The sequence below is a fragment of the Etheostoma spectabile genome, chromosome 22 (assembly GCF_008692095.1).
Source record: "Etheostoma spectabile isolate EspeVRDwgs_2016 chromosome 22, UIUC_Espe_1.0, whole genome shotgun sequence".
Classification (NCBI taxonomy): domain Eukaryota; kingdom Metazoa; phylum Chordata; class Actinopteri; order Perciformes; family Percidae; genus Etheostoma; species Etheostoma spectabile.
This window is the reverse complement of record NC_045754.1, coordinates 10,035,692-10,047,103: the sequence shown is the minus strand read 5'-3', so window position 1 is coordinate 10,047,103 and position 11,412 is coordinate 10,035,692. Positions and strand designations below refer to the sequence as shown.

The window sequence follows — 11,412 nt, the reverse complement described above, 5'->3', positions numbered from 1 at the left end:
TTTTGGTTTCATCTGACCAGAGCACCTTCTTCCACATGTTTGGTGTGTCTCCCAGGTAGCTTGTGGCAAACTTTAGACAAGACTTTTTATGGATATCTTTGAGAAATATCGGGGTGGCAGTAGCTCAGTCCATAGGGAGTTGGGTTGGGAACCGGAGGGTCACTTGTTGAAGTCCCCGTATGGACCAAAAAGAAGGGAGTGTGGATTGGTGGCTGGAGAGATGCCACTTCACTCCTGGGCACTGCCAGGTGCTGTTGAGCAAGGCACGTACCCCCCCACCGCTCAGGGCGCTGGTTCGGTGGCAGCCACTCACTCTGACATCTCTCCATTAGTGCATGTTAGATCCTGAACATGTGTGTGTGTAGTTCAGGACTGCGTGTGACTACTAAAAGTGTGGACGTAAGTAGTGAAATTGTAATTTCCCCATTGAGGATTAATAAACAGATTAAAAAAAAAAAAAAAAAAAAAAAAATTAAAATGGCTTTCTTCTTGCCATCTCCATGAAGGCCAGATTTGTGCAGTGTACGACTGATTGTTGTCCATGGACAGACTTCCCACCTCAGCTGTAGTTCTCTGCAGTTCACAGGTGATCATGGGCCTTTGGCTGCATCTCTGATCAGTCTTCTCCTTTTCTGAGCTGAAAGTTTACAGGTACGGCCAGGTCTTGGTAGATTTTCAGTGGTCTGACTCCTTCCATTTCAAAATGATCGCTTGCCAGTGCTCCTTGGGATGTTTAAGCTTGGGAAATCTTTTGTATCCAATCCGGCTTTAAACTTCTCCACAACAGTATTAGGACCAGCTGGTGTGTTCCTTGGTTTCATGATGCTCTGCGCGCTTTCAAAGAACCCTGAGACTATTACAGAGCAGGTGCATTATAGAGACTTGATCACAACACAGGTGGATTATTTATCACCATCAGCATTTAGATTTAGAACATTAGATCATTCAGAGATCCTCGCTGAATTCTGGAGTGAGTTTGCTGCACTGAAAGTAAAGGGGCCGAATAATTTTGCACGCACCACTTTTCAGTTTTTATTTGCTAAAAAAGTTTAAAATATCCAATAGATTTCGTTCCACTTCACAATTGTGTCCCACTTGTTGTGATCTTCACAAAAAAATATTTTTTTTATATCTTTATGTTTGAAGCCTGAAATGTGTCAAAAGGTTGAAAAGTTCAAGGGGGCCGAATACTTTCGCACTGTAATTAAGTACTGCTAGTTTGACCCTACCAGGCTTCTAAAGTTATTCACATTAAACTATTTAAGGAAGGTTGAACTGCTCATAGAGTTATTAAACTGGTGCTGAAAGGTCATATATAAACATTTATGTGGACAGAAGCAAAAAAGACTGTGAACCACTGATCTGTAAATTGATTGTTTCTAAGAATAGGAGGCTTTCATTCATGCTATAGCACTCCTCTGTGGACTTTGGTTGTTTCTGTGTCCTTCGTGAAGAAGACACATGTTAAGCTACTTATAGGCATGCAACAAAGAACAAAAGTGTAGTGGAAAAATAAAATTGGCTGTAAATTGTACATGAATCTAGTGGAAGAGTCCTGAAATAAATACAACTTTTTGTAAAAGGAATAATAAAGATATGTGTGTCATTAATCATATTTTTCCGCTGTCTGTATTGTTGGATTTAATGAGGCCACATTGTATGTAATTAAACTACAGGTATAATCATTGGTGGAAAGGTACTAGCTAAATTTACTCTTTACTCCTTTACTCTACTGAAGTAGTTTTTAGGTACTTGTACTTTACTTGAACATTTCTTATGCTGCTAAATACTTCTACGCCACTACATTTATCCGACTGCTATAGTCACTAATTGCTTTGCACGTATTTTGCACGGTATTTAAACCATATGACTGGCTTCTAAAACGGGCTACACCTCTTCAATGCTTGTGTATATTATTTTCTAGAGTAAACATTTTCCTTTTTTTTTTTTTTTGCCTTATTTCCAGAATTGCTTGAACAAGTTAATTATGGGCAAATATTCTTACTGCACTGCAAAATAAGGCTTTTAGGACTCAATTGAGGTTTGAAACCAGCTTCATTTCAGCAAACTACAACAAAATGCTGCTCACACATTATTGCATCAGTGTTAATAATATATACAGTATATAAAGTTGGCCGAGTATATTTGCTAATACTTATTTTACTTGAGTAAGATTTTGAATGTATTTTTTAAGGACCTGAATACTGAATAACTGATGCTTTTTGTTTCTTGTTAATGAGTTTGTCTCTTTCTGTCTCACGCAGGGCGAGGTCGTGGCGCTGGACAGGATCCGAAATAAGATCGATCGAATTCATCAAAACGCCCAAATGTTGCATTTACAGTCGATCAAAGTTTATTGCTTTAACAGCACTCAAGCTGTGAGCAGCGACTCGGCACAGGAAGCTGAAGGTACAGAGTGACAGTATGCGCGCTCACACACACACACACACACACACACACGTAGTATATATATATATATATATATATATATATAGGGGTGAGGAAAATCACAATATTTTCCGTAGCAATACTGTATCGATACACAGGCAAGTATCGATCTTTTATTATTTTTGTGTTGGTCAGTTTTGCAGCAATGCAATTGAAGTGAGATGAACAAACTTAGAAATGTATCTTTTTAGAGAACACAGATGTTGACAAAGTTTCCTTTTGAGGACATAATTTGAAGTTGTTAAAAATTAGAAGTTGTAATAAAGGTAATAAATTGCAATATATCGCAGAATATTGCAATATGTATAAAATCGCAGTAATATCGTATCGTGCCATAAGTATATATATATAAACTCTTTTTATGAACATTTTCCAGGACCTCCCTTCCCTCCTGAAAGTTTTGACCGGGTTCTGCTGGACGCCCCCTGTAGCGGCCTCGGACAGAGACCCAGCATGTCCTGTACCTGGAGCCTCAAGGAGATCTGTTCCTACCAGCCACTGCAGCGCAAGTTATTCCATGCTGTAGGACTTACCACACAGATAAAGCATTTTGACATCCTTTTTTTTCCACATCACATTGTTATCTAAATCCCTTTGACCAGTAGATGGCAGCATTTGGCAGTTATTATACTGCTGTGTGACTTACAGCTTGAATTCACATTTTATTGGTAAAATAGACCTTAAAATGATTTTTTTTTTTCTTTGATCAAAGCTGTGAATGATATGACTGATGTTTAACACCCAATCCACTGATACTGTAATATTGACAATTTTGTTTTTACACAAAATGTTTTCTATGATTTGATACTCAATTGGTTGTTGAAGATGTTTTTAGATGTACAGCTTTTAGGTCTGAAGTGCTAAAATGAGTCAGGAGTTTGTGACTGTTGATAGTTATTTTTTCAGTCAGAAAAGCAGCTCCAGAAAGTATTTCTACTTACACATATGCATAAATGTAGACTAAAGAAATATTTTTAAAGTATGTTACTTTGCTTCAACTATGGCTAACACATAGATCACTAAAGGGAGATTAGAGTCCAATGCAGAGGACATAATTTATCCCGCTGACATATAGTGCTTCGTCAGTGTTTTACATGCATTTCTTCAAAGTTTTTCAGCATCTAGACTGAAGACTCATTTTTGTGTTAGTGCTCGTAGAGTTAAACTTGCAACAACTGATCTTTTTGGGCACTTGGGCAGCAAAAAGACCACATTGATATGTGAACTTGTTGAAAAACAGTTGCTTATTGACACATCCACAGTTAACGAGCAACATGATCTTTCATCTGGAGTCGTGTTTCTGGCCACCTGATGAATGGAAGTCCATTATTCACTGTGCTTCACTATGTTCACCAGATAGTGTAACTGTTTGCTGTTGAACAGGTAGTGTAAAGTGGCTTTTTAACTAAGATTGGCCAAAAACAATGCTATGAGAGCAGTGAGTGAACCAAAGCATTAAAGTTGTGAACCATAAACAAAAATAAAGCTCAATTAAGCTGAGGATAATTCATCACTATGAGCAACCACTTTCACATTGTTGTACGTTGTCATACTAAAAATATGGATCTGGCCGCTTTAATAAAATGTCTTAATGTATTGCAGGCAGTGCAGTTGTTGAAGAAAGGTGGGGTTCTTGTGTATAGCACCTGCACAGTGACTCTAGCAGAGAATGAGGAGCAGGTAGCCTGGGCCCTCCAAACCTTCCCCTGCCTCACGCTTCAGCCTCAGGTAAACCCACTTCAACCATGTGGACAGACTCCTAAATATGGAGGGTGATGTCATAAAAATGTCACCAAATCACGCTCTGGTTTTCAGGAGCCTCACATTGGTGCAGAAGGCATGCTGGGAGCCGGCCTGTCACCTGAGCAGCTGCGCCTTCTCCAGAGGTTCAGTCCTGAGCTGAGCTGGGACCAGACAGGAACGGCAGCCCCCCTCCCCTGCAGAGCCGACAGAGACACTATTGGCTTTTTTATTGCCAAGTTCCTGAAAAACTGACCAGAGGGTATGTTTTCTCCTCCAGCACCATGAGCTCTCACACCAGAGACTGCAGACGGGAACAATAGTGTTTATATTATAACACTGTGTGTGCTTTGACGCGGCAGTGTTGACAAAGGCGCTCACTGTGCTGTTTACAGCATCTGCCTCTTAACAGCTGCTCTCTAAAACTGCGGGCCATATAGGGATAGGCTTTATAAACATGAGGGCAGGAGAGAGGAGAGTGCAAGGGAAAGAAAGGGAAGGAGGGAGGGGTGGAGGCACATTGGAAAGGATGGCAACTGAATGAGTATTGGCAAATGCAGCAGTGCTTGCATCGCCATAACAACAGTGACGACACAGCTGCCATGGTCACAGTGGATTCGAGGCATCGTAGAGATCAGGAAGTAGCGAGCAGAAAGAGGTCATGAGAGGTATTAACAATTTAGCGTCTGTTAGTAGTGGTGGAGACAACTGGGACCTCTTAATTAAGACTTCTGCTGCTTGTAAGAGGGAAATGATGTCATGTGTAATTCATTCACCAAAAGGAAATTATTCATTTTTTCATAATAAACTTCCTTTAAAAAAAGTTTTTCTTTCTTCATGTTCGATATACATTAAGCAACTTCACGTTATTGGATTACACTTATGAAACACTGATTTAAATACAAATTACAATACTCATCACTAATTTATTCAGTGCAAATTGAATTATGGGTGTCCACTAACTGCACAGAATTAATAGAATTGTGCCAACAGTGCAATAACATCTGGCCGGTCCTCGCAACATGCAGCCTTTTGAGGACCTTCAAAATAACATCCGCTCAATCCCTCTTCCTGGGAATACCATTAGACTCTCAAAAGTCCATTCAAACACACCTGTGTGGAAATGCTAGCCGACTGCACGTTACCTCCCTGAATCTGTGCATTTCCCTATATGTAGACTGCTGCTCTTTTCACTACCACAATGAAGGCGTTAAACAATATTACACGTCTGAGATCACATCAGCTGCATGTCTGAATACTTGTTTGTCTATTTTGGAGGCATGTTTGCGGAGCAGCTATTTTAGATGCATCCCCTCAGTATTGTCATTAATGTCAATGTTGTCATGGCAACTCAGGAGGCAAGCCAGAGAGTCTACCTCAATTTTTCAGCAGAGTTTCAGACGACTATTTATAGACACCGCTCTGTCTGGGTCTTCTGACGAAGCATGCATCGGATCCTTTTCCCCCCTTCGACAGTCCTCTCTTGCCAACTTTATTCATCATATTTATGCATTATGTACATACACATGTACACGGTTAGAAAATCTGTATTGCTACCAATGTAGCAAAATAATGGAGTTGTTAAAATTGCCGGGCAAAACCATACAGAGTGAAGGAATGGTGGGTTTGTAAACAGAGGAGCATGAAGTGAGCTCAATTTAGATTTTCAGTATCATGAATTAATACATTAAAAGTTTAAATTTGATCCAACGTCATTGACTCTTGAAATAGATCCTTTTAGTCAGAGGAGTGAATACATGGTAAAAGACAAAACCATCTTTGTCTGGTAAACATTTTTAAATAGTTTGAGTTGCAAATGCCTCTTTTAATTTTTTGTTGTGTTGAAGAAGATATCCCTAAAATGGACATCCTTTATATTCTGGAGCTAAAGTGGGAATTAAACAACATTCATTAGAAAAAGGGGGTCAGACTTAAAAAAAGATGAACCTTGATGGAGTTTCGGTAAACCGACAGTAAAGTTGCAATGTCAGATTTCACTTGAAACCAATGTGAATCAGTAAAAGTGCAGAATCAAGAGTGTATCAATGTTACAAAATGTTTCTGGACCCATACAAAGAACAGTACTGCATGTAAGAGAGGAAGTTATTGTGGAACTAGTTCGTCTTGTAAGGCAAGACTAAGGTGCACCTCAAGGGAGGCTTAAATATATTAAAACCGAATGCCCAAAACCATGGACGCAAACTTTAAAACAAAAACTAAGCAATAAATGATGAACACAAAATTTGGGAGTAGTCCGACACTTTGGGAAATATGCTAACTAGTTTTCTTGCTGAGAGTTAGATGAGAAAATGCAAACCACTTTCGTATCTAAACCTGCAGCTAGCGTTAGCAGCCGGTTAGCTTACGGTAAATTAAGCCGTGCCGTAAAATCACAACTTGTTTTTAAGACTTCCATTTTTGTGAAAAAATTAAATAAATGAGAATGTATTGATTAGATATTAATTTAGATTTTTCTTCATACTTCCCTGTTTCCAGCTAAGCTAAGCTAACCAGCAGCAGCTTTATATTTACCTCACATATAATAGACTGGACTCAGTTAGCAGTTAGGTAGCTAAAGCCTAATGCAGTCTAATACAACAGTCCTCTTCCGGTTATTTAGACTACCCTCAGATACAAATGAGGTGGACAAAATAATAGTAACACCTGCCAGTAAAACAATACATGATACAATCTAACAGCACCACAAACTGCAGCCTCCAAGATGATCATTACATTTTATAAAACATTATAACCTTCATGAAGGTAGGCGTTATTGCAGGGCTGCTGTATTAGACTGCACTTGTGTTAGCTAGGTGTACCAAATAAACTGGTAACTGAGCAATAATAAGCGAATAAGCTTATTTCCCAAATTGACAAACTACTCTTTTTAACAAAAGACCTGCAAATACAGCATCAAACTAACTTGGTTAGTCAACCGTTGCAGTCAACCCTAGCAGTAGTTTGATGGAACAAATTCTTCAAGTGGTAGCAAGGAAAAAAAAAAGTAATAAAAACAATAAAAAATAAAAATGCTAGTCACAGAAAGCACAGCCCAGTACAGAAAAAAAAAATTCTGCTTTCGTGTCATGCTTTATCAAACACAGGTTTAAAATATGCATATTTGAGAATATTCATGCATATCCACACATAAACAACGTCTATGCATAGATACACACATACATATATTTATATATTTATATTTGTATCTATGTAATCAAAATCCTGTCATTTAAAAAGATGCAACAGCATTTACAAAGGAAGTGTACATAAATAAGATGCTGTGGTTTCAGGGTATAGCAGCATTATGGGAGAACAGAACAGTTGGGAGTTCCAAATGAGCTTTAGGGGGGCTTTGGTCCGTCACTGGTGAATGTAGGAGTCTCTGGCCCATTCTCCTGCGTCCCCCCTCTTTTTAGGAGCCACCTCCCCTTCTCGATCCCTGTCTCTGTCCCGGTCGTAGTAGTGGTGGTGGTGGTCGCGTGCCGGCCGGTGGTGGTGCGAGCGCTGCTTATTCCGTTCATTATGGTCCTGTTCACGCTCCTTTGAGCGGTGGTGTCCCGCGCTGTGGCCGGCCTCATCCGCCCCACTGCGGTGATGGTGGTGGTGGTGATGGTGGTTGTGGTCCCGGTGGGGAAGTGGCTCGTAACGCTGTTGTTGCTGGGGGTGCCCCTCTCCTACATCCTCCTCCTCATCCTCGTCCTCCTCTTCATCCTCCTCCTCTTCCTCCTCCTCATCCTCTTCCTGGTGGAGGAGCTGAGTACGCGGCTCCACATAAGCAGAGTCCTTGCTCTCTCGACTCTCTCTGCTCTCTGGGGTTTCCGAGTCCAAAGTCTCCTGCCGGGAGAGTCCCCGACCTCGACTGTTGCTGTGGTGGTGATGGTGGTTGTGTTGCTCAGTCCGAGTGGAAGACGAACGGTGGTGGATGTGTTGGGCTCTCCTAGAAGCCTCTGTTCTCAGAGGCCTCTCCTCCTCAAGCCTCTCCCCCTCAGCCTCTGCATCAGCCTGGTCCTGGCTCTGGTGGTGGTGGTGATGGTGATGATGGTGCTGGTGATCCTCTCTGGAACCCTTTCTCTCCACTAATGCTTTCTCTCCTTTCTGCTCTGCACTGCTGCCCTGAGGTCAGTAACACATGTCAGTCAGTCAGGTGACAGAAAGCAAGGAAAGACACTGCAAACACCGCACAAACACAACTCATGCAGATTAATATTCACTTCATCCTTGTTGCTTCCGGTGCATATTTTATATATGCGCTTGAACGCAAAGGCACACCCACACACAGTGAATATGCATCTTGAATATTCATGAACAATCCATTGAAGGTTAATGAATCCTGGAGGAGGAAAGTTAAACTTTAAGGTGTTTTTTACTTTGCATGACCAAGATGGATCTCTTAGGGATTTTTGGCACCTGAAGTCTAAAAAAACACTTATCCAATAGTCTCTCCACACTCACCACACTAGCAATCACATGTCAATCCCACTCCTGCTCCTCATTAATATCAGGATTTTCCACATTTTCAGTCTTACATTTCCCATTGTGATGGCAGTGGATGGAGAGAGGGGTACAGGTTATGGGATTATACAGCATTTACACACTCAGATATATGACATAAGATGAAAAGTTATGTTATACCATACAGACTCATACCATGACAATGACACACTTTTGAAAAACAAACACTCAGACACGTTCACTAGTAAGAAAAGTAAATACATTGCATATGAAATTGAGGGTTTCAGGTAGTCACGATTGCTTCCTGTCTACCTCTGCCAGCCCACAATACACTTAATCCACACTTTATCCTAATTCTGCTTTGGAGCAGTTTCAGAACAACGAGTATACCACTATTCACCACAGTCTACTGCACCACAACGGTCCAGTTGTTGACAGTAATGCGCCTTTAAGCTGGTTTAACAGAGCAACAATAATCAGTAGATGGAAGTTAAAGTTTATAATATGTTGAATTCCATCTGAATATTATTCTTCATGTCCAAACACTACACAGTTACAGCAGAAATCAGCAGATGTTTATTGCTCAATAAAAAAAACTATTCTTCTTGATGAGACAGATGCATGCATAAATATTAAATATCTCATATTTTTATCAATTTTGTAAAATAAGATCCTTCCCTACCATTCTAAATAATATCATGTTATATCTATTTTAGTAAAGTAGACTTGCATGCTTCTAACTAGCTTTAATTGCTGTATAATTGTATAACTCTCAGCTCCTGAATGTGACTGCATCTGTTCAGCGTTCATTATGTGGAAGTAATAAGACTGTAAGTGTGGGTATAAACCTCATTTTTTGCAGGTTTTATTTTTCTCTCCCTTTCCATCCCTGCCACTTCCTGTCCTTTCCCGTTCATATGCACAGCTTTGCAACAAGTATCCCCACCCTCCCTGCGGCCTCAGCGCTTGTACCTGCAGGGTGGAGACCGGGGCCGGGCTGGAGGGCAGGGTGGCTGTGGGCAGCTTTGTTAGCAGTGCGTTGGGGGGGTTGCAGCTGGTGGGGTGAGTGCTTTTCCAGTAGGCCTCCAGGTAATCAGCCATATGCTCACAAGCGTCCTCTAGCTGGTTCTCATCTAGTATAATATCAAACATCTCCTGAAGAGGAGAAGGATGCAGACAGGGTTAAAGGAAAGGGAAAGGAAACCGGTAGTGGAATTCTTTTTTAACAATAAAATACTTTGATTCAAGGGCTGTTTTTAGATCTTAAATTAGCTACAAAGATATCGTGCTGAACTTTATATATACACAAAATGTTAGCTATGTTAGAATCAACCATCTGAATTAAACACTAAATAGCATTAGGAATTAATTCTCAGAAAGTCTTAAACAGTAATTCTCGAAAGATATGGATTGTTTTTTCAAATTAAATAAAGCCTGCACTTTCACATGCCTGGGGCGCTCGCTTCTTTTTCAAAAATAATAACTAAGCAGATTACAGAAGAGCGGAAATAGAACTGGCACAAGCTTTTACCCTTAAAAATTTTTTTCACATATATATGCAACTAAAATTTAGAGCGAAACACCAACTCTAAAAGGCAAAACTCCAGGTTGTTTGTGGTCGTTAATTTGGGACCACGGTAAAGACTTACAGGAGGGCACTGAGCCAGCTTGTCAGCAGCCACCATCTGGACATTAAGGTGTTTGGCCTGAGACTTGCCTCTAGACTTGATGAGTCTCTGAAGCACCTGAGGGCAAATAAGACATGGTCATGGTGATTTTATTTGACCAAAACTGAATTTAGGCTTTGTGTGGACAATATTAAAGTCTTTTACTACCAAAAAGATAGACAAAAAACATAGCTTCCTTTGAAGTAAAAACCCCTTACAGACAGTGTTGGATAGTAACTAGAACATTCACTCATGATAAACTTAATAAACTTATTTAAAAAACAAAATATTTATAGCAAAATTCATTTTCTGCATGTGACCCATCCTTCAAGGGAGCAGTGGGCAGCCATTACAGCACCCGGGGACCAACTCCAGTTCTGAGCCAGTGCCTTGATCAAGAGCGCTGACTGAAGAACATAGTACATGTTTTTTGTGGTGGAAACCGGAACACCCAAAAGAAACCCACGCAAACATGGGAAGAACATACAAACACAGAAACACACAGAAAGGCCTGGAGCGACCTGGATTCGGACCCAGAACCTTCTTACACAGTGCTAGCTATTGGGCCACCATGTTGCCCTATATATAAAAGACAATAATACATTTCCTTTCTAAACTTCTCACATAGTACTATTTAATCAACTGTTGGCTCTAATACTTTATTTATTCATTTTACAAAAAAAAGAAAAGACAAAAAATGTAAAACAGATTTATGAAGCAGAACTTTGATTTTACCTTTTTGCAATACCATTAATCATATCATGACCCTTCAGATTATTGTTTAACTCATTGAAAGGAACAGCTGGGCTAAAGTACCTTAAGTAGTTAAACCAGCTCCATCTCCACCAGCAACATTAAAATGCATCAATAGCCGCTTTTCAACTGGAGGAATTTTTGCAGTTCCTAGAACATAACATTCATAGAGCCCTTTTTTCTTGTGTTCCGACTGGACCAATTTGGGGATTTTTAAGTTTCTCTGACTGCAGATCCTGTAACCCTTTCAGCTCCTACTTCATGGCAGGGTCTTCCACATAGGAAAAGGGAACAGCACATAGGGTTCACACACACACACACACACACACACACACACACACACACACACACA

The 11,412-nt window shown here is 40.3% G+C and overlaps 2 protein-coding genes across 12 annotated transcripts in view; one reads left to right on the top strand and one right to left on the bottom strand.

The window, feature by feature from the left end:
* The window catches only part of nsun6 (NOP2/Sun RNA methyltransferase 6), a 9,309-nt gene extending 4,310 nt beyond the window's left edge, over positions 1-4,999 (top strand). For all 3 annotated transcript variants that reach the window (XM_032504163.1, XM_032504162.1, XM_032504161.1), the window contains exons 9-12: positions 2,265-2,409; positions 2,825-2,970; positions 4,051-4,176; positions 4,264-4,999. In XM_032504163.1, coding sequence (XP_032360054.1) covers positions 2,265-2,409; positions 2,825-2,970; positions 4,051-4,176; positions 4,264-4,443 — 597 coding nt within the window. In that variant the 3' untranslated portion in view covers positions 4,444-4,999. The remainder of the gene's footprint in view (positions 1-2,264; positions 2,410-2,824; positions 2,971-4,050; positions 4,177-4,263) is intronic.
* A 644-nt stretch (positions 5,000-5,643) lies between these two features.
* Positions 5,644-11,412, bottom strand: part of cacnb2a (calcium channel, voltage-dependent, beta 2a) — a 69,177-nt gene continuing 63,408 nt past the window's right edge. For all 9 annotated transcript variants that reach the window (XM_032504150.1, XM_032504154.1, XM_032504155.1 and 6 more), the window contains 3 exons: positions 10,290-10,385; positions 9,613-9,795; positions 5,644-8,301 (listed from right to left, as the gene is read on the bottom strand). In XM_032504150.1, the coding sequence (XP_032360041.1) occupies positions 7,549-8,301; positions 9,613-9,795; positions 10,290-10,385 (1,032 nt within the window). In that variant the 3' untranslated portion in view covers positions 5,644-7,548. The remainder of the gene's footprint in view (positions 8,302-9,612; positions 9,796-10,289; positions 10,386-11,412) is intronic.